This window comes from Mesocricetus auratus, unplaced genomic scaffold (genome assembly GCF_017639785.1).
Source record: "Mesocricetus auratus isolate SY011 unplaced genomic scaffold, BCM_Maur_2.0 Super-Scaffold_100006, whole genome shotgun sequence".
NCBI lineage: Eukaryota > Metazoa > Chordata > Mammalia > Rodentia > Cricetidae > Mesocricetus > Mesocricetus auratus.
In genome coordinates this window covers 33,521,651-33,545,631 of record NW_024429190.1, presented here as the reverse complement: position 1 = coordinate 33,545,631, position 23,981 = coordinate 33,521,651, and the positions used below count along the sequence as shown (strand labels likewise).

General features: G+C 40.7%; 1 protein-coding gene across 3 annotated transcripts in view; it reads right to left on the bottom strand.

Moving 5' to 3' along the window:
- Positions 1-23,981, bottom strand: part of Tbc1d19 (TBC1 domain family member 19) — a 109,843-nt gene that overhangs the window by 18,494 nt on the left and 67,368 nt on the right. For all 3 annotated transcript variants that reach the window (XM_021226404.2, XM_005068763.4, XM_040747082.1), the window contains 3 exons: positions 22,706-22,790; positions 19,971-20,015; positions 6,628-6,660 (listed from right to left, as the gene is read on the bottom strand). In XM_021226404.2, coding sequence (XP_021082063.1) covers positions 6,628-6,660; positions 19,971-20,015; positions 22,706-22,790 — 163 coding nt within the window. The remainder of the gene's footprint in view (positions 1-6,627; positions 6,661-19,970; positions 20,016-22,705; positions 22,791-23,981) is intronic.

Genomic DNA, 23,981 nt, shown 5'->3' with positions numbered 1-23,981 from the left:
TGATCCTATAATCTCAAGTAATGACAGAAACTAGGAAAGTAAAAAGGGATCAGGAGAGATGGAGGAGGAACAGAGAAGGAAAAAGCGTGGTACAAGTGATTTGAAGAGGAAAACGAGAAAAGTGTGTGAGGGGCTACTTAAGAGTGGGGGAGGGTTGCCAATACAGAAAGAGAGGGAAGGAAGAGGGTAAAATAAAGGTAAGGATGGCTAGAAAAAGAATCATATTATGATCTATTCACCTGGCATTTCATATGATACATGTAAGTTTATGTGTATGCATGTATAATGTAAATGATATTTTCCCATCTGGGCTGACAGTGAGCCAAAGACTAACAGAAACCCCAACACCAGGCATGAGAAGCTCCCTTTCCAGTTGTTGGGTGATGTTAGATCAAGATACTCCCCAAAATTGTTGCTACTAGTTACCTCCCAGAAGTTGAAGGTAAGTCCCTATTGCTGAAGACACCACGCACTTCCGACACAGGTCTTAGATGATGCAATCTGGATTTATCCTGAAAGTCTTTTCCCTGAGGTTTAGATTTCAGTAAACCATAAGGTGTCATATAAGCTTTCAAGGGTGGGAAACAAATAATTGTTTTACCTAGCTATGATGCCTATGAACTCCAACAATCAGTACAGCAAAATAATGCTGAGAGTACAAAGGGGCATGCACGTCCTAGCAGTAACTACAAAACAAGAGAAAAATCATGCCTGGTACTGGAAATCTAGTAAACCACTCAAAGCAGTGAGATCCTGGGTGCTGGAGGAAAGGCTATACTTGACACTTTATTAAACCAGAAAAATCCCTAACTACATTCTAAATATTTCTCCTTATATCCACAGATAGGTATGATTCTCACCTCTCACCAAAGAAATTTCTCTTTGCAATAGATGGATATTATAATAAAAAACTAAAACAGAGAACAAGTGACAGTGCTACCCAACTTATCCACAACACAACTCCTGCACCTAGGCTCAAGAGCAATTGTAGAAAAGGAGACAGAAAGATTTAAGAGCCAAAAAACAGGGAGTCAGCTATAAGATTGGGTCTCCTAGAAATTTTGGGGAAGCTATCACATGAAAGTTCAACACCATGACTGCCTAAAGAAGATATGAACTAGGATGACACCAATAGACACGACAACATGGAAAGGGCAAATCTCATGGGGCCCTAACCCTAGACAGAGAAATGCAGGTGCCTACAGAATGCTGAAAACATGAGAAACAGTCTTCCTGAGTGAAGAGCTCCCCAACTGGCTATCCAATCCCAAGTGATCAGCCCTAAAATTATATACATACAAGTAATATAGATTGAACAAGCTATAATTGTTTTATTTATATAACAACAATGAAAGAAAATTAGGTCACAAATTTGAGAAAGAACAAGATGCTTATGGGAGGGTTATGGGAGGGACTGAAGCAAGGAGATGGAGTGAGGAAATGGTGTAATTTATATTTTCATATAAAAAAATAAAAAATGTTCTATGCATGTTTATGTGCATATATACAAGAGTGTGCATGTTACAAGCATGTGAAGACTAGAGGTCATATACAGCACACATTTTATATAGAGATACAGTTGAAAACCAGAGAGGAGTGCCCTAAAACTAACATTCAAGACTTACTAAAATACATTGCTACTTATTGAAATAGCCCAAATTAAAACATTCCATATACTTAAAAATCATAATTCATGCCTTAATTGTGATAACAACTTAAGAGAAAACAATGTGATACAAACACATATTAATAAAACTTCAAAATGAAGAATCGGAATTTCCCATTTCCAATGACTAAAGAAGAGGTCATGGATTTAAGGGGAGGAGTGGTATGGGAGGAGTTGGAGGAAGAAGGGCATAAACGATGTAAATATGGTATGAAATTCTCAAAAATTATTTTTATTAGTAAAATATGCAATCTCCAACTGAAGATTTTATGGATTCTGAGATTACTAACAATCATTCTAATGCAGAGGTGAAGAATTAACTTAAATATATTTCCATAAATATAAATAATATGAAAACTTCTACACCACAATATTTTGTTGAATTTCCTGAGAGAATAACAAAACAGCAAAGCATCAGTTACATATGATATGTAATAAGCAAGCATGATCCATAATTTCATGCATATTTCCCTACTTGGTTCTTTCATAAAAATAACTTCACATATATGGTCCCCCAGAGAAGGGGATAGGGACAATTTACTCATTAACTTTTAAAGCTACATAAATGTGTGGTGGAACTTTACCAATGAGATTATAATGTTCTATACACTTATAAGACTGTGAATCTATATGAATGAGGATCGGAAGGCAGTTTAAACTAGTAAGTTTTGAAGGAATTTTAAAAACAGATAAATATTGTAATTTATAAAATGAAGAAACTGAACTGGCAAAGTGCTAACTACTTTGAGATGGTTTGATGTTCTGGAACACTGGTGCTGTTAACTGGCTGCTGCTAATGTATCGTGGATGCCTCCAGTTTCCTAATGCAGTATATGTGAACTCTTCATCAAATATTTTACATCATCTATTTCCTTATGAAACATTTTTCCCTTAGGTGTATCCGTGTTAGCAGACTTAAGGGATCATGAACATGAATGGGCAGAGTCTGACTACTAAAATCTTCCAGATGTTTAACCCTTCATGGCATTAAGTAGACTTCAATTCACTTGTGTATACTAAACTATTTTACTGTAAATGTTTTTGTTTTTCATGACAAGGTTTTTGTGTAAGAGCCCTGGCTGTCCTGGAACTCACTCTGCAGACCGGGAAGGCCTTGAACTTACATAGATCAGTCTGCCTCTGCCTTTCGAGTGCTGGAATTAAAGGCATGTACTACCACCCAGTGGAAGTAATTTTTAAAGGAAAGATATTGGTATATTGCTGGCTTGTGTTAAAAGGGTAAAATATTAAAAAATGTTATCTACTTTATGGGAATATAGTAGATGCCCTAAGTTTAGATAACTCATGAGCACTCACAAATTAAGTGACATTATGAGGTATGAGTTCTTCCTCTTGCCAATCTTTGTTAAACATTTACTATTCCTCATTCAACGGTCTCAGAATTCTCCATCCTGTATGTGCATTTTCCTAAGGATGAATGAATGCTCCAATAGAATCAATAGCATGTATACCAAGAGTCTAGAGACATCATGTTGTCCCTTCCTTCAGATTTTTTTTCTGACATGATAGCTTTTAGAAGACTCATGAGGGCTAGTCCAAAAATTTATGCAACCTGATTTTGAACCTACTAGAGTTATATATTTTTAATGAAAAAGCTCACAAAAATACTACTGAATTTATTAGGTATTGGCCAATTACTCCTAGACATGGGGCCTACCCTGAAATGTGGCTGATAACCAGTGACACTCCATTAGAGGATTTTCCCTTTGCCAGGAGGTATTAATTGCAGATAGCTTGTTGGTAAGGGCTGGGACCCAATACTGACTTTCCCTTCTCAATGCTGGGACCCCATAGGCCTGTGTGTGTTGCCACAGTCTCAGTGAGTTTATATGTACATCAGTCTTATTGGAGTTACCATTCACATCTGGCTCCTACAGTCATTCTGCCTCATCTTATGCATGCATGGGCTTTGAGGTGAGGGGTTTTGTGAAGAAATTCTATTTAAGATTGAGAGCTCCAAGGTCTCTCATTCTCTGCACACTGTCCAGTTATGGATCTCTGTGTTAATTCTCATCTACTGAGAGAACCTTCTCTGATGAGGACTGTGCAAGGCACTGATCTATGGGGTACAGAGTATACCATTAGGAGTTATCTTATTGCTATGTTCCTTTAGCAGAATAAGGTAGTGGGCTTTCCTCTAGGCCTATGATCTCAGGTTCTTGGTCACTTAATAAGTATCAGGTAAGGATTCCATCTTATGGAATGGGCCTTAAATCCAATCAAAAAGTGGTTACTTTCTCCCTATGGAAAGAGGAGGTGGAAAGAGTGCAAGAGTCAGAGCGGAGCACCAAGAAAACAAGTACCTCAAATCAGCATGAACAAAGCTCATATGAACTCACAGAGGCTAACGCAGCGTTCACAGCGCGTGCACCAAGCCCTCTGCGAGTATATTATGGCTTCTAGCTTAGTGTTTTCATGGATTTGATTCCTGAGTGTGAGAACAAGTGGGTCTCTGATTCTTGTACCTTCTTTGGGGCTCTTTTCTTTCTCATGGTTTGTCCTGCCAACTTTAATGTGATAGTTTTTGTTTTATCTTATTATATTTTGTTATATGTTAATATCATCTCTAAGATGTATGTTATTTTCTAATGAGAGACAGAAGGGGAGTTGATCTGGATAGGAGATGAGGTGAGGAGGAACTTGGGAGAGAAGGGAAACTGAAATTTATCAGGATAAATTATGTAAGAAACTATTCACAAAAGAGTGGTTGGCTCCTCCCATAACATGTGTGCCACTAGTGCACCACCACATCTTACAAGCAAGTTACTGTTGTGGATCAGACAGGGTGTAGCTGGGTGATAGTGATGATTACCTTTCTTCTCTGACAGTCTGAAGGGTACCGTCCAATGCAATAATGTCGTCATTATTGAAGCTTCTAGTTAGGCACAGATCAACATTTCCATGTTTGATGATTTAGTTAACTGTTGACTTCAGCAATAGGGCCTTACCACCATCAGACTGTGGAGAGCAACCAATAGCCTTAGCAATTTCCTATTATGTTTGGGGGTTTCCATGGAGCTCCTTCGGCCAATGAAGCAACAAGATGTAACTCATTCTTGCACTGAAGGGTTTACTTGGTGACACAAGATGTCTACTTGGTACACTATCTCCCCCATCATTTGGTGACTCCATTTATATTTCTTTCATGCAAGTCTGTGTATACTGCATAATTTAAAGTGTATTGATTTATATACTAAATTTACATCTATAAATTAATTTATTATATAAAATAAATATTCAACATAAATATATTTATGTGTATAAATATATATGTATGGATATTTCAGAAATTCTATAATAGTAGGTATCCATATGGTTTTTCAAATGGCCTTTAGTATTAATTGTCCCTCCCCATATTCCTTCCTTTACTCTTTTCTCCCATCCCCATCCCTATTTAATTTTCCTATTCTAGTTTCCCTTTGACTCCCCATAACACTGTATTGGAGATTCTCTCCACCCTAGCCCCTTACTAGTCACCTGACCTGTGTGGTTATTCGGATTATAGCATACATATTGAGGCTTAAAATTTAACATCCACATTATAAGGGAAAATATACAATGTTTGTTTTTTGATGATCCTTCTGCATACAACCATTTACCTACTAAATTCATAATTTTCTTTTTCTTAACAACTGAATAATATCCCACTGTGTAAATATACCACACTTTGTTATCTACCAGTCAAAGAACATAAAGGCTGTTTGCAATTTCTGGCTACTATGAATACAGTAGCAATGAACATGGATGAGGAAGTGTCTCTCTGTAGTAGGACAGTCCTTTGGGTATAGCAAGAATGGCATAGCTGAATTGTGAGACAAATCTATTCCAGATTCCTGAGGAATCACCATCCTTACATTTCCATAGTGCTTGTACCAGTTTGCACTCCCACCAGCATTGTATGAGTGTTCCCCCTTGCCCCACATCCTTACCATTATGAGCTATCACTTGTTTTATTGATCTAGGCCATTCTGGCTGGGGACTTTAAATCCCAAAGGAGTTTTGATTTGCATTTCCCTCATGGCTATGGATGCTGAACATTTCATAAATGTTTCTCAGCCATTTGTGTTTCACCTTTTGAGAACACTGTTTAGCTCTGTACCTCATTTTTAATTGGGTTGTTTGTTTTCCTGATACTCAGTTATTTTAGTTCTTTATATATTTTAGACAATAACTATCTATCAGATGTATAAATGGTAAGGATCTTTTCCCATTCCGTAGGCTGCTTCTTTGCCTGAAAGACAATGCTCTTTGCCATACAGAAACTTCCCAGCTTCACAATGTCCCATTTATTAACTGTTGGTCTTAGTGCTGGGCTGTCAGTGTCCTGGTCAGAATGTCCTTTCTGTGCCAACGAGTTCAAGCCTATTCTTCCCTTTCTCTGCTATCAGAGGCAGGGCATCTGGTCTTATGATGAGGTCCTTGATCCATTTGGAGTTGAGTTTTGTGCAGTGTGATGAGTATGAATCTATTTTCTTTCTTCTACATGTAGCCATCCAGTCTGATGATCACCACTTGTTGAAGATGCTGTATCTTCTCCAGCGTATATTTTCTACCTTACTGTCAAAAACCAGGTATCCACAGCATGTGAACTTAGTCTATGTCTTCATTTTGATACCCTTAATCAGTGTGTCTGGTTTTGTTCCAGTCCCATGCTGCTTTTATTACTATAATAGAGCTAACTACTAATGTGTCCTTATTTCATTAGACTAGATGGCAATGCTCACAGCAGCCTTCACCGTGTGTTTTAATTCTCATCTGCTGAAAAACCATTACCTGAACAGTTGTGATTTTCAATTAGACATATATAAAAATACTGAATTTAATGTTTAAAATGCACATAGCACTTTAAGTTTGTATGAATGGTGAGATATAAAGTATTACCATTATGTTTCAATTTCCAAAACACTACAAAAGTAATGACTATGTCAAGCCCAACTTACCATACATGGAAAATCCGTGGAAAGGGATTACACCTGAAAAGTAAGAAGAGTATCAGTCACACACCTCTGCCTCATGCAGGAGTTACAGGGTCAAAATTGAAAAGGGAGATGTTTCTACTTTCTCCTGCCGCTTTGAAATATCAGAAAAGACAGTGATAGTAACCAGTAACAATTGTTTTAACACTCTTAGGAGGGTAAACTAGACATTTTCAAACTTGTATCCAAGGCTGAGTAAGCAAGGCATTAGCCATGAGGCGACTGTGGATAACTCCAGCCGTGTCTTCATCTTGGGCAGGGAGTTGGGGAGGAGAGAGCTTGCAAACTGCCCATGTCGTGGACTGTGTGTCCAGTTACGGTAAGAATCGGTTTTGTGATGAACATCCTTTACTGCAGGTGGGTTCTCCCTGCTGAGTCAGAAGGTAAGGCACTGCCTTTGCCTAACCATGACTCTTGGACTAGCAAGGAGTCAAGTTACTATTATCATCCTCAAAAGCCCAGGTTTAAGCTTTAATTATAATAGCATTTGCATCACAGTTTGTGGACTTTTCAATGGGAAGAAATGCCTTCTAAAGGAGATAGGATTCATCATGGTTCGCAAGGGCTAAAAAGGCTACCTTATGCCCATGAATAAGCATACCACAGGCTCCATAAATATTTATAAAGCAGTAAAAACATATTGACAAAGCATATGGTCTATTTGCCCACCCTGCCCCCGCCCCACATTTACGGATTTGGGTCAGCCTGCTCCAATCTCTCTGGGTTATACTATCCCTTTACATTGCTTTGTAAATTAGCTTCTGCTACTCTGTATCTCTCAGCTGGACTCTTTCCTTTGAAAAGACCAGACCTGAAAAGAAATCTTCACCTGATGAGACATCCAAAATTTTTCTATTAAGATGGTAGAGCAAGCAGAACTGAATATACACACTTAGAAAGCATTGGAGCAAGCTGTAAAGGGTGGCCATGGACGAGATTTGAGAACTACTGTGATGATCTTAAAGTTAGTTGATAATTTCCCCCTTACACAACTGCATCCCACCTACTAGAATACAGTCTGCTAAGGATCAGTGAGATTTTCAAGACATTTCTTGTAAACATCACTTTATAGAAACTAAAAGTATTTCATCAGTTTTACTAATAATTCTATCCTGTGAGTGACTTAGGAGACATTGACAGAGCTGTTTTATAAATTCATATAGTATAATCATTGGCACTATAATCATCTACACTGTTTGCAAAGAAAGACTAAAAGCCTAACTTTAGTACACTGAACACTTTGCTATATTCTGTGAAAAATTGGAATTAATATAGCCTTAGTTCTAAACAGAGTGTTTGTAATTTATACTCCTGAATATCTTACAGTACACTAAATCAGTTGACTAATGCACTCTAGAAAAAAATTCAAGTTTATATTTATTTATTTTAAAGTATAGGAATTCTGTGTTCTTCTAACCTGTGGGGAGGAATAAACAAAACAAAACAAAACAAAGCAGTGCCGGGAGGCCGTGTAGACTAAGTTCTAAGAAATTCTAGGTGGTTCTCAGTCTAAAGCAACAGAGGACATGGGACATTTCCAAGGCATCTTTGTAGGGAACAGTTTCTCATTTGGACCAAACTCCAGCTACCTGTAATGTCCTCTTCTCATTCCTAACGCTGACCATGACGGTCACACGCAACATGTCTAGCTTGCTTTCTGTCATACAGGGAAATGTTCAGAAATATTTACTTTCACTCTAGCCCTGTCACAACTGGGTACCCATGGAGGCTCTATGAGGTTCTTGAATTGTTCCTCAGAAAAAGTGACCTGGTTCCTCTCATTTCTTCTCATCTGAAAGTTTAGGACTAAAGCCCCTAAGTGTTTTCCTTCCCACACGCCACAGCTAAGACAGTAGGTTTGAACAGCTGGGTTTGAACCTGAGTAGGGGCTGTACTCTTGTCTGCTCCTTTTCTTCTTTGGTGAACCACTCCAGTAGGAGAGAAATCTGGGTTTGCATTGTTACAGTTCTCTGTGATGCATACTATCTATGTTCTCATCTAAGGCAACACAGGACTGGTGAACAAGCAGGGGCTAGGACAGCAGTGTCCCCAGAAAGCCCCTTTGTGTGGCTGCTCATTAGCCACTGACCTTGTAGTCAGTGAAGAGCCTGATGAGGTAACAGCAGGCTAAGATGGTTATGTCATTTAGGAGCTCTTTGTGTCTTCCAGTAAGTTTCTTAACTTCTGTGAGCTCCAGTTCTCTTATCCACAAATCAGAGAACATGCTAGAATCTATGCTACAAGATTAAATGAGACAATGACTGTGGTTCAGCCATTAAGAGAGAGTTAAAATGCTTGGGTTTGTAATACATGTATACTGTTGATATCAGCAGTCACAAAGCGATGTGATGTTTCTTTGTTTAAATGCAGTTATAATTTTGAGCTGTACACCAGGCACCCAGAAGTTATAGCTCTTAGGTGTCACACACTCTAAGTCTCATTTCTGTCTTCGGTGTCTCGCCTCACAGCACGCGGTTGGTTTATAAGTCATTGGCTACTGTGACTGTTTCTGTGCTTACCAGGGTTCTCCTTATCTCTGTTTGTTTAGCTACTCTGTCCTTTGAAAATGTTCTCACTTTAAACACCCAGCAGACCTTACTTCCCTGCAGGAGAAGGCTGAAGTCACTGGCATGAACTCTGACCTGAGTGCTGTTTATTCTCCACTTTTTCTCACTGCATTCTCAGCGGGAAGACCCCTCCCCTTCCCCTCTCAGACCACTAAATCCTGTTTCCTTAAGATCTCCAGCTGTTAGCAAGCTAATTTCACTCCACAACTTGTTTACATTTGGCGTGTGAGCAGAGAATAGCTTTTGTATTTTTAAGGATTATTTACAAAAACAAATAATTTGGAACAGAGAGACAGTGGCCAGAAAAGCTGAAAATACTGACCAGCTGGCTTGTTACAGAAAACGTCTGTCAATCTTGTTTTGGAATCCTGTCCATCAATTATCCCTTCTCCCCTCCATTATGCATATTGCTCAACAAATATCTGCTAACCTCTAGTGTGTGCTAGATGCTATTCTAAGAACTGTGACTGACCTTGTGTTAGGGAAAAAATCGTAAGTTTCTACATTCCGACAGTGACAAGGACTACCAAGAAAAGTAGCAGAGTGAAGAGGGATGAGGAGGACAGGCAGGCCAGAGGGGCAGAGGAAGCCACACAGGTTGTATAGGTAAGCACTGGACAAAGGTCCCAAAGGCCCTGGCAGTCAGCTGCTGGCTGGGAGAAGGAGAAAAGCTCACAGCTAGTCTAAGGTGGGCAGCAGTGGAACTGTTCTTTACTTCTACTATGGAGGCGCAGAGGCAAGTGTGGTCTCCTAAGTTTTTGTACCTTTAGTTTCCTTGCAAACCTTTCAAAGATCTCTCTCTCTCTCTCTCTCTCTCTCTCTCTCTCTCTCTCTCTCTCTCTCTCTCTCTCTCTCTCTCTCTCTCTCTCTCTCTCACACACACACACACACAGAGAGAGATAGAGACAGAGACAGAGAGAGAGAGGGAGGGAAGGAGAAAGGGAGGGAGGGAGAGAGAGAGACCTATGACTTTTTTACACATCATCATCAAATTCCATTTTCTTCCCCAGACACCCTTACATGATGAAGTCTAGTTTCTGCCTATATGACCCTAACTTCTGATTGCCAAGTCTCAGGTCCCTCTGTCTGCTGGATCTCTCTGTCTGCCATGACTAAGGTAGCTTCTGACACCTGAAACCTCCTTCTCAATCTTAACCTTACCATGGCAATGATGACCTGGGTGCACATCAGGCTGTTTTTCCAAAAACTTCAGTTTATGAGTTTCGTTTGTTCGTTTAGTTTTTGATTTTTCAATACAGGGTTTCTCTGTAGCTTTGGAGCCCGTCTTGAAATTCTCTCTGTAGACCAGAGTGGCCTTGAACTCACAGAGATCCACCCGTCTCTGCCTTCTGAGTGCTAGGATTAAAGGTGTGCGTCACCACCCTCCAGCCAGTTTATGTGTTTTGTTTCCTGTGTTTATCCTGCCATTGCCAATCTCATCTGTAATATTTACTTTCATTCTCTCTCTACCAGAATTCTCATTATTAATCTTTAGTTGAAACGGTGAAATCCAGAATCTTGCCTCCTTCTGGATGCTTTCTCTGAATGCTCAGCACGTCCCCTGGCATGCAGGAAAGGAACCTCTAGGCTATTCCCACTTCTGGTCAGCTGTGCGCTTGACTTCACCAGCAACATCATCCCTTTGCCTACTCTACACACATGATTCTTCCTCCCCAGCGGACAGCATCCCCTTTAGCCTTGTGTGAACAGGGCTATTGATAATGACATTCTCCTCCAGTCCTGTCCCTGACTTACCCATCAAGGTTTTAAAAAAATATATTAGTTGAGAACTTTATATAGTGTATTCTGATCACATTTAGCAACACTCTACACCCATTTACCAACAGTCCTTGACTTCTTGCCCCAAACAATCCATCACAGAGCACTCCTATGCTACTTAACCTGCCCTGACTGAGGCAGCACTATGCAATTCCACCTCTATTGCTGTCTACAAACACAGAGGGATGTCGTTTAAACTATTTGTTCTTCCAGAACTCTCCCAGGCTAAGGGCAGTGACCCTGGGCTGAGGGCTTTATTCTGACTATACCCCATACACAAAGTTCATGTCTCTTCTGAGTAACCATTCTATATTTTCAGGCCAAATTCCCTGAAGCCAGCTCATAAGGCTTACATGTTCTTTTCAGTCCTGATGGATATATACTATAGGACAGGGGAGTGGCCAGGAACAGGATGAGAAGGGTGTGTGTGTACTGTACTCTAGGGACTGCTGAGGAATCAGAAAATCCAAACCTGGCCTTCCGGATTGTTATGAAGGTATCTGTGTCCAGGCAAGAAAATGTTACCAGATTAATGATTTGATTTACAAATTTTAATATTTAGATTTATAATAGGTGGGTCCTTATGGATAGACCAGCTTTCACCTGTAAAGTGTTACCAATGGGATGGTTAGGTAAATAAGATGTAATGCAACACAAAACTTGACAAAAGTCAGTAACTAACACAAGCTGTTTTCCTTCTCTTATCTCACTGTCCTATAATTCATTTTTTTTAATAAACTATAAGTCCTTTGGGCATAGGAACTGCTTTTTGCTTATCTTTCCTCTAAGATAAGCACTGTGCCAAGAATATAATTGTGCCCATTACATGCTTGCAGAAAGAGACCATGAAGCCTAGAGAGTCTGCATCTGCTTTTTTTAACCCTTTTATTTAGTTACCTACATCCAGGGTCTATAATTGGACTCTGATGAGCTCTTACCTGTGGTTCTGCAAAAGCCTCCTAATTTCTGTCCCTCCCTCCAAATGCTTGGATCTTTAATCAACTTTTGAAATTGCCCAAGTTATCTAATGAAATACTGCTCAAACTGTGAGGAAGACCTTACATCCAGGCTTTCTGCTGCCCATCCATCCATTCACCACATGTCACCTCAGACTATGAGGAAGACGCCTGCATCTAGGGCTTTCTGCTGCCCATTCATCTATCCACTGAATCAGCTGAGACTATGAGGAAGACCTCTTCTGCATCCAGGGCTTCCTCTATCCGCCACATGTCTGCTGAACTCCTACTTGTTTGATTAGCTGATACTTAGATACCTACTCTGTAGTCTCTAGAGAGGTTAAAATAAGTGAGATAAACACCTTCATTACTGAAATTCAAATTCTGCTTTTGTTACCCCGGTTAAAAGTCTACAGAGTGGAATTCAAACCCCTGACTTGGTCCTGCAACCTGAGATATATCTGCTTCCTCTTTCCTGTACGATCCTGAATCTGGAGCCTCTGAAGTACAGCACACTAGATTTGCTATCAGCAGGCTTAATCAGGTACTTTCACACTTTAGTAGTTTTTAATGGTAATCTGTATAAAATGCATCCTATGAAAACTCTATTAGACTGAGCTATCACCTAAAAATCTCCCCAGCCTCTTAACTTTATCTCGATAATCACTGCACCTGAACTCTTATACACATCCCACCCCTGCAGCATTTACATCTAAAAGGAAAATAAGATATATTTTTTAAAACTGATACTGTCTTTCCCTGTTAAGCCTCTACTGAAATATTCCCATCAGTGGGTTGAAATGGAGCTACCGTTCTTTTCATCTACGGCAAATTCCGAGGATCCGCTAAGTGAGACATGACTTAGTTAGGACAAGGCACTTTCAATAAGGAAGTGAGAGTGATGGAGCTAGGGATCTGCACAGCAGCACAAAGAAGCATGCACACCATTATCACTCATGGCCAGTTAAACTTTCACTCTCCCAACATCTGCCATCTGCAACTGCTCTACACAAAGCAAGGGCCACATTTCATACATGTATCAACTTCAGAATCTAGCACAGCATCTTCTGTGAGGTGCCAGATAATGCTGTTAATGTTTAGAAACACATTAAAGGCTTGTAAGAAAAACATTCAAGTAAAAACTCATTTATAAACATGTGATTAAGATCTATCAGAGGATGCTCTATATGACCCAATGTAAAGAACAAAGACTTAACAGAGTCATATAGACATAGATTTGAATTCTTTGTGACTTTAGTCAAGTTACCGCCTTTCTCTGAATTTTTATTTTAATTTATGGACTTTTGATGGGTTCCCTTCAACCACAAATGAGGTGTTGTGTTTAAATTATACCAGTATAATATTTAGTACAACTCTGATGCTCAATGCCCATAGTCATTTTATGCTCTTCACTGAGTAAGAACCACATTTAAGTGTGAGCATAAACCCATGAAAAGCCTGACTAAGATTAAAGAGTGCTTCTGAAGAAGAACACCATAAAATCATGAACTTCCCTACTCGGTGTCGTTTAGTGGTTAATGATCAGTACATCATGACCTTAGGGATCACTCACAGTTAAGTCCCAGAAGGTGGGCATGTATTTTTCCTTTTAACACAGGAAAATCTCCTCCCCTCTTATTGTTCCTCTGGACTCTCCTGCATTAGTTCCCTTATTCATTTGCATATTCACTCCACAATGTTTACTGAGCATAGACTTTCTGCTACATATGATTAAAATGCTAGATATACCAGTCATCAAAACAGTTACAGTCTGTGCATGGGTCAGGGAAGTGTCAGCCTACAATCCCAGTGCCAGTGAGTCTGGGAAACAGGAAAGAACCTAAGAGACATATGCATGATACCCCAGAGAAGTGGAATGAGCCAAGATCTCCTGAGCAGATTGGGAACATCGGGGGAGGGGAAGGGAACCAGGAAAAAGAGAGGGGGATACGAGGAGGGGAGAAGAAGGCATGGAGGAGCAGGACGGTTGAGTTGAGGTAAGAATAGAGGAGATCAGGATGAGAGATACCATAATAGATGGGGCCATTATAGGTTTGAGGAGAGAGCTGACACTATTGAGATTTCCAGAGATCTACAAGGATAACACCAACTGGCAAACTAAGCAATAGTGGAGAGACTATATTAATAGCCCCTCCTTGATGATAAAGTTGATGACTACCTTATATGCCATCCTAGTACCTTCATCCAGTGACTGATGGAAGCAGAGGCAGATACCCACAGCTAAACACTGAACTGAACTCCTGGAACCCAGTGACAGAGATGGAGGAGTGATGAGCAAAGGGGTCAAGACCGTGCTGGTGAAACCCACAAACACAGCTGACCGGATAAGGGGGAGCTCTTGAATCCCAGACTGATGGCTGAGAGGCCAATAGGGAACTGATCCAGACTCCATGAATGTAGTGTCAGTGAGGAGGCCACAGAAATCACTGGGGCCTTGGGTAGTAGATCAGTGTTTACCATGGTGTATGAATGAACTTTGGGAGCCCATTCCACATGGAGGGATGCTCTCTCAGCCTGGACACATGGGGAAGGGCCTAGGTCCTGCCCTGGATGAAATGACAGACTCTTGGAGATCCCCCCCATGGAGGGCCTCATGCTCCCTGGGGAATGATGTGGGGATTGGGTGGAGGGACAAGGGAGGAGGGGTGGGAAAGGGAGCTGGGATTGACATGTGAAGCATGTATATTTCTAATTTAAATAAAAACATATATTGAGGAGAAAAAAAACTTACAGTCTGTGTTCTCTTCAAGTTCACTCTTTAAGGACACTCACATTCTACACAACATCCAGGATGAATTTTGAAAATATTAATCAGAAAGTGGAAGGGAGCCACCATTGAGAAGACTGGAGGAGGCAACTCCCAAACACTGTCCCTGAAGTAAAGCAATGCTTCACTGAAAAAAAATGCTAGAATCAGCTTTTTAAATACTCTGAAATCTAATAAAAAAAAACCCTTACAACAAAGGGATGCTTAATGAAGCGAGAATTTTGGTAAGACATAACTGCGGCATTTTAAATTATCCACCCACTGCCATCCCCTACTCTACAGCTTGGCAACAGCCGTGCAAACAGCAGCCCACATTCCTGGTGTAACTTGCTGCTGTGAGAGGAGCAACACGCATCTTTATGGGGGAGAAATTTCCTTTGTGCTCTGACCTGTCTACAGGCTGCCTGAGGGACAGGCTCAGATACGCTGTGCTGCACCTGCTAGTCTCAGGGATTTCACGGACTGGAGTGTCTTGCAGGCAGCAGATATCAAGAACATTTAAGAGTAAATACACTATGGCCCCAAGGAAGAAGGAATAGCAGATGGTGCAAATAATAGACAGCTTGAAAAGCATGGAAAGGAAGAGGCCCAGAAAGGAACTATATGAGGAAATAAGGACTTTGAAACTTCCATGTATACACTACAGAGGGATCTAGGAAGGATGGAGAACCCGGCTTTCATTCCTGACTTTAGCCTCTGAAAAACAGTGAAAACTAACAGAGTTGTAAATTGTCTAGGTAACCTTCAGGTGTGACCTACTCCAAGGCTTAAAAAATTTCCTTGACTATTTAAGGAAATTCTTATCAAATCATAGCTCACTATTAAGCTAAAAGAACAGAGACTTTGGTAGGCACAATAATAATAAATATAGTAAATTTAGAAAGAGTTTAAATAAATCACCAAACAAACAATTCTAAAGCATGAGCAACAACAGTGAATTGTGGGGGGCAGCCTGATTCCCAGAATTATCACATTATAATAGGGAAGACAGCCAATTTTCAAGCAACGGAAAAAAAAATCTAGGTATGCACAGAAATGAAGCACAGCTCATCCACAAGGGGAAAAAGTAAAAAGAAATTAAGACAAATCATCCTTGAGTGATCCTAGATGGATTTACATCAATCATATCCCACCCTGGTCTGGCCCTTTCCTGTATCAGCTCATTAGAAGTCACCTTACCCATTGTGGTGCTCTTCAGAACATCAGTCTTGGTCTTGGCCTTAAACATGCTATCTATGATCTCCCTCTGGAATGTTCTTTTCCCACCGTTTTACACTGCCCACTCTGCTCACTGGGACTCTATTAGTTTCTACTTCCTGGAGGTGCCTTTCATCACCTGATCTGCAACAGCCAGGCCTTCCCCAAACGCCCATACTTTCTGATACCTTTACTGCTCAGTTCCTCACCCTCACATACTCCTCTCTCTCTCTTGTATATCTACTTTACTAGCAGGAAAGGTCCTTGGCAGCAGGTCCTTTATTTGTACACTTCACTACTGTGGGTCACACAGCATTAGTCAGAGCAGGAAATGAATATTCAGCAAATGAGCAGATGCAATCTACACGTGTTTGAATAATAACAGTAAACATGAAAAACTTGTAAGACACCTGTGAGATGTCTCACTCAGCTCAGAAATTTTGTTTAAGAAGAACTTGATTTATTAGAGAGGATCTGTCCACTGGTGAGTCTTCAGTGAGGTGATGCCTCATACCACCATGACTTTCATCTCCATCCTAGGAAAGGTGTCACGGGTGCATGGAGGAAAAATGTGGGTGGTGGTGTGAAAACTCTATCCATGGACGCACCTGCTGGTCAGGGACAGAGGACTCCAGAGATCTTCAGGTGAATGTCTCTGCCCAAGAAAGTCAGGCGACCAAGAAAGTCAAGCCAGTTCTGACTGTTTTCAAAGTAATATTGTTCTGGCAGAGGTTAGAGAATGAGACAGGTAATATGAAACATTGTGCAGTACTACCTACATTTCAGAGAAAGGAGTCCGTACACTGAGTGGACTTTGTCTCTAGAAGAGTGTCCTTGGCTCTGTAAGTCCTAAAACCACCCCCAAAGAAGTGAGTGATTCTGTAGAACTAAATTTATGAACAGCTGTGAGTTGATCTCAGCTTGTATGCAATTATTTATTTTTAGTGTGTGTAGAAATCTTTGTAGTACTACTATATGGAACTCTTTACCTTGTCAATATTGTGGTCACTTTCTTTTCTTTCCAGAGATACTATAATAACTTTAGTTACATGTTCTGAGGCTTGGGGGCAAGTGACAGCAATACTGTTTCTGAAGCCAGATATCATGGGTTCAGCCTGGTTTTGTCACTCACCAGCCAGGCAGTTAACCCTCTGTGCCTCAGTTTCTTTATCTATGAATTGAATAACAGTAGTACCTGTATCATAGAGTTATATAAGGATTTCATGAGTTAATACATGCAATATACTTAACATAATTCTGACTTGCTTAGTATGGCTCAGAAGATATTAGCTGATGCATCCACAACTACTCATAAATTATTACTTATATGTACATGTCTTGACATGGTTATAAAGATTTTATTTTAGGGTTGTAGAACATGTGCCTAGCATACTGAGATAACGGGTTTAACACACAGTACCACACACATACACAAAAGAGCTGAAATTACAATTTGTTACAACCTATAATCATTGTAAAGACCGGAGAGCTACTGGCTTTTATATGAATCAGTCCCAAGATGATTTGCTGGAGTGCTCCTGTATAATGTTCTATTGTGTGAGGTCTTCACATTTCAGTTCTGACATAGGTCAGGCACATGTTTAAGTAAAAGCTAAGTTCTGCTAAACAACGCCTTCTGTTCCCTTGAGTCTATGAATACCTTTTCTCAGCTACTTAAACACATTTTATTTTTTCTGGTTTTCTAGTTCTTAAATATAAAAAATTACTGGAAAATTAAGTCCTTGGAATAAAGGGTAAAAAACAATTCATGTCTACACATAAAAATTAAAACACATCTGCCGGACGTTGGTGGCGCACGCCTTTAATCCCAGCACTCAGGAGGCAGAGGCATGGAAGATCTCTGTGAATTAGAGCCCAACCTGGTCTACAGAGCGAGTTCCAGGACAGCCTCCAAAACAATACAGGGAAACCCTGTCTTGAAAAACAGAAGGAAAAAAAAACACATCTAATTTAGTTCAAGTAAACTCGTTGCAGTATTACTACACGCTAGACACTGGGAGAGCAATGATGAAACTAGAATACAGTCTGGAACTTCTGAAGTTGCAGCACTGAGAGGCAGATGAAGCTGAGCGACACCAAAGTCCATGTACATGAGAGCCAGGAGAAGGGCCCTTAACCTAGGAGAGAGTCCGTGACGCATACTAACAGGATCATGCCTGCACTGAGCCTCCTTGATGGTCAAGGGAAGGAAAGCTGAATGATCGACCCTGAGCAGGGAACAATGCTGGGCATGACATAGGAAGCAGCACAGTGTTGTGTCAGAGTGTGTGACAATAAACAGCTGGATATCAATATTAATTTCTTCAGGAGTGAGATGGGAAATGGTAATACATGAGGCTAGGGAGTCAAATGTACTGAGGTCAGACTCCAGGGGTCCCACTCTGCATATCATACTGAGAAACTTGGGTGTTAAGCTTTTCAACTACATTAGTTATCTTGAAAAATGGCAATCTTCATATTTTCATTTTGGAGGTATAACTGAGACGACAGAGACAAACACTGAGAACTAGAAAAGGTAAGGAAGAAACACTGACATAGACAGTCACCACAGTTCTACTGGAGACAACAGGGTCACATAGAGGGCAAGGCAGTGATAAGAGAGAGGAAGAGATGACTCCCGATGAAAGAGAAAGGCTCTAGAGACATCGATGGAGGCTGGGCAACACTGAAGCATCTAGGATGACTTCCAGGTTTCAGGACCTGAGTCCGAGTAACTGGGTAGATGAAAATGGCAGTTAACTGAGACAGGCATAGGTTGGTTGCTTGTTATTTTAATTTTTCTTTCGTTTTCCAAGGCAGGGGTTCTCTGTGTAGCTTTGGAGCCTGTTCTGGAACTCACTCTGTAGACGTCTCGAGACTAGCCTTGAACTCACAGAGATTCAGCTGGCTCTGCCTCCCAAGTGCTATGATTAAAGGTGTGCACCACTATCACCCAGCTTAATTTTTTGTTTGTTTGTTTTTATCTTGAGGGGCACAGGAAAATAATATACTAAGGTGGGTCATACTAAGTTTGGGGTAATCACAGAAGATGTTAGAACTGGAGAGAGAAATTTTAGTAATGAACAGATAAATCCATGGAAGCAAATGGAAACATAGGGAAATGTGTGAAGAGAGAAGAGGAGAAAAACAACAAAACAAGGCTATAAGAAACCATGTCACAGAGATGAAAGCCATGCTTGACTTTCAGACAGTGCTCTGTACTGTTAAAAACAACTGCCATGATTGTACTTTCTGCACTCATTACATGTTAGGCCCATGCTCCTGTTTTCATAACATACCTCATGTGATCATTATCCGTATACTAATTGATGAGACTTGAGGTCGGGGAAATCACGTAACTTAACCAAGATCAGAGGCTGAGTTTGCAGAGCTCAAATCTGAACCCAGATCCACTGGGTTACAATGCCCAAGCTCTTAATTCCTCTAAAGCAAAAGTTATTCAGGATGTAGCTAATGCCATCAGGATAAGAACAGCTACATACTATTTCTACACATACTAAAAGACCTGTACGCTGAATGTCTAAATAGTAAATATGGGGTCATTTGCAATCGTGACTCAGCAAGTTCAATGACTTTCTTCACAATCTTTGTATTTCTTTAATACCACACTGGTCACTAATGAAGACAGGGAGGTACAGCACATGGCAGTCTGTTCCCCTAGCTCCAGCACTGTGGCAATAACACCAAGTGAAAGTCCTGGTTGAGCTAGTTATTGCTCTTCAAGGAAAACCACATGCCTTAGACTTGGGTGTCTGCACTGACTCAGCTTCTCACAAATCTCCCATTGGTCTCAAGCAGATCTGGGAAGGATATGTACAGTTTGGCACCAAACTACACAAACATGGAGGAAGTCAGTAAAATAGACCTTTTACAGAAAGAAGGAATATTTTAGATGATAATTTGTGTTCCATTTTAAGGACAGAATGAGAAAGTTACACCCTCAGGACTAAAGCTGTCATTTCCCCGTCTCCCTCTAGAGGAAGCAGCAGCATCACTTACCATTCGGTGGGTAAAAGACAGCGTATTCTTCTAATCCTAGCTTTCCTGTAAGAGAAAGTCACACAGACAGTAAAATTGTTGGTTTGCTGGTTTTGGGTTTTTGAGACAGGGTTTCTCTGTGTAGCCTTGGCTGTCCTGGAACTTGCTTTGTAGACCAGACTGACTGGCTTGAACTCACAAAGATCAACCAACCTATCTCTGTCTCCTGACTGTTGAGATTAAAGGCATGCACCACCATACCCAGCTAAAGTTTTAAAAACCAACATTCTGTGAATGTCCTACCAATGAATGTATAATGAATGGAATTTAAAAAATAACTTAATCTAACTTTATTTCATTTCATGATATGGAATTAGTTGGAAATCTGTCAGTTGACCGTCTGATACCAGCATAGCCTTTTAGGAATTAAAAGCAATAATACTGTTTAAACAATACTTTCAAATTTCCTCAAGCATTTGAGAATAATTTATAAGCATAAATTCATTAAAGCAAGTCTGAAGTCTTGCCATATTAGCTTATGGTTTTAGAAAATGGTGTTGGAATTAAAAACTAGGTATCTTCCACTATATCCTGACTCCCAACAGAGTTTGTATGATCGGAGACAAAGGATAAGCATTTGAAAACAGAATGGTTCTAGGAAAGTACATTCCTTGTAATGTTCAACAGCTGCTCACTTTCCCCGTTTTCCACTGGATAACTCTAGGTGGTGTGCTGGCTAGTTTTATGTCGACTTGACACAGGCTAAAGTTACCCGAAAGGATCAAACCTCAAATGAGAAAATGCCTCCACAAGACCAGGTGTAAGCAGACAAGCCTGTAGGACATTTTTTATTGCTGTGACTAATGTGGGAAGGGCCCAGCCATGGTAGGTGTGTGCATCCTTAGGCCCTGGGTTCTGTACAAAAGCAGACTGAGCAAGCCATGCAAAGCAAGCCAGTAAGCAGCACCCCTCCATGTCCTCTGTATCAGCTCCTGCCTCCAGGGTCCTGCCCTGTTTGAGTTCCTGTATTCACTTCCTTCGATGATGAACCGTGATAAGGAAACATAAGCCAAATCAACACGGTCCTCCCCAGCTTGCGTTTTCATAGGGCTTCACCACAGCAACAGTAACCCTAACCAAGGCAGGTGGCTTTCATCTTAGCAGTTTTCTTAACAACTTGAGTTTGTTAGAAAGACATTCATTCTTGCATTGGGATATAAATTAAAATTTATTATTTTTTGTTGGGTGTAAGGCAGGGAGAAGGTAAGAGTAAAATGTGTGGCCATCTTAGGTTACAGAGAAGACACACAGAACTTAGTGATCTTTGTCACAGGAAAGAATGGAATAATGAAACACAGACACACAGTTGATCAGAGTAGTAGATATCAAGACAAGCATAGCAAATATAGGGTACAGTCCCCACCCACAAGGGTTATAATCCCAGCCAAACCACAAATAATGGAACAACTTTGCTGACTTCTTTTAAATGGGCTTTGAGGGTTTCAAGCTCAGAGCGGAGGGAAACTGATGATAGGTTGGTAGACATGAGATACAGGCTAGTTCATCAAGAACCTATAATTTGCGAGGATGGAACGTGAAGCTTCCGTGTGCTATGGCTCTGGAGGGGGCTAGAATAGAACACAGCACGTTATGAGATAATCAGGGAAGGAACGGAAATGAGGTTAAATGGTGTGGGCAGGTGGAAGGTCTTAAAATTACATCTCATTTAGCCCACTAGGTAATTAAACTTTAACATTATTATATGTGCAGGATGGGATGTAAGGGTGTATATCATATATGTATATTCATGTGTGTGCATGCATGTGTATGTGTGTGTTTGTATGTGGAAGCCAGAGATCAAAGTCAATTGTCTCCCCATCAACCTCCATCTTATTTTCTGATGATTCAGCTAGTATGGCTGGCCATGAGCATCTGGAATCCACTGGTCTCTGCTGTGCCTGGCTTTATTGGGGAACCAAAGTGAGCTCCTCATGTTTGCACCACAGGCAACTTCCCCATCCACCCACCTCTTTTGAGAAAAACAAAAGGGAGCTTTTATGTATTTGTTTCAGCGCCAAGTTGGGGCAGCCTGACTCCAACACAAGATGATGGAGTCTGTCCTAGGGCAAGTGTTGGAACAACCAGGCAGCGATAAAATCCTGGAGAAATGGTTTCTTTCTTCATGGAGGCAGCAGAAGATCCACACACAGACACACAATGGGGCAGTGAGATCTTAGCGCTGGGTGTTTACCCCTCAGTGAAAAGTGGAGAAGGGTTCAAGGTAGTTCAGTCTTCAGTGACATGGATACAGTGAGTCAGGTAGCATTAGAGAGAACACTAGAATAAAAATTAGAGGTAAGGGCACACACTCTTACCATAATTTTAAGGGTAGCAGCTAGATGACTCCAACATTAATTTACAAAAAGAAAGTTAAGAAAAATTGAAAAGACGAATCTCTGTGATGAGTTTGTGGGTAGGGAAGAGAAGAAAACAGACAGATTTGGCACCGACAGGACAGAGGAGGCAGGATATGGCAAAGACTAAAAAGTCAACCACAATGCTCTGTCACCATTGGAGGATGGTCTGTGGTCAGAGCTTGGGTACTGACATTGAAAGGAAAAGACAGTAATTACTATTGCAGAGAAATCAGACTTTCTGTTTAAAATCTGGAAATACAAATATAAGATATATCAAACATTCTTGGAGTGATTATGTAAGTCTTTAGCAATTTATCTTTAGTATTATCAAAATATTACCTCTGATGTATGATTTCGGTGGTGAAGCACTGTTGTATGCAAAGTGACTCAATACAGACGTATCCCGTGAAAAGCAAAGTAATACCTGGATATAACATTGGAAAAACAAACAATGAGCACTGCTATAGAACAATGAAATTAATTATAACTGCATACTGATGAGGCACTGGAGTGGGACAGCCCAAGTTCAGTGCTGAGCTCTGCAATGGCAAGAGCACCCTCTATTGGTAAGCCTAGGTTAAATGTTCACAGAAGGACTCCTCATGAAGGCTGTTCTCCTAAAGATGATTTCCCTGTTTGCTCCCCAGACTTTGAACACCAGAAAACGCAAGCTGCTAACTATGTGCTGGTTTTCTGGTGTTTTATCAGGAAACTAAAATCACCTTGAGAAAGCTAACAGATGAGAACCACACAGGGGCGCCTGGGGGTTATCACACACAAACACAGGGGTGTAGGAAATTGGAACCAGACTTAATTGGTGTGCAACAGACTGGTGGGCATGTCAAGAGAGGGGGTGGGGGGAGCAGGGCGGTGGTGGCGCACGCCTTTAATCCCAGCATTCAGGAGGCAGAGGCAAGTGGATTTCTGTGAGTTCAAGGCCAGTCTGATCTACAAAGCTACACAGAGAAACCCTGTCTTGAAAACAAACATATTTGTTAAAAAGGAAGGACGGAAAGAAAGAAGGAATGGAGAAAAAAAGAAGGAAGGAAGGAAGGAAAGAAGGAAGGAATGAAGAAAGAAAGAAAGAAGGAAGGAATGAAGAAAGAAAGAAAGAAGGAAGGAAGGGAGGAAGGAAGGAAAGAGAGAAAGGGAGGAAGAAAAAGGGGACTCCATCCCAAGAACAGATGGCAGCAGTAAAGCAAGAGTTTTCATAGTAAAGGCAGAAACTGGTTGTCCTGGCTAGCAGGGGCACACAACAACTCCATCAAGAAATAAAAGAGAGGGTCTAGTTTGGACCAAGGCTTCCCAATAGAAAAAACTGGATTGATGACACTAGCCAGAATTTGGGGGTGAAAGTCCAGTCCCCGGGCAAGTGAAAGGACATTTAGAAGACCTGGACTCTAAGGATGTCACAAAGATGGCTACATAAAGAAAACTGGGCACAGATGAGGCAGTTAGACTTCGTTTTGCTGGACTTTAAACTGAAGCTCCACAGTTTATTAACTGGATGACAAGGGCAAGTGACTGGACTTCTAAGTATTTGCGTCCTCATATGTAAAATTAATATGATAACAATGCTGAGATCAAAGTATATTGGGATTGACTGGTATACAGG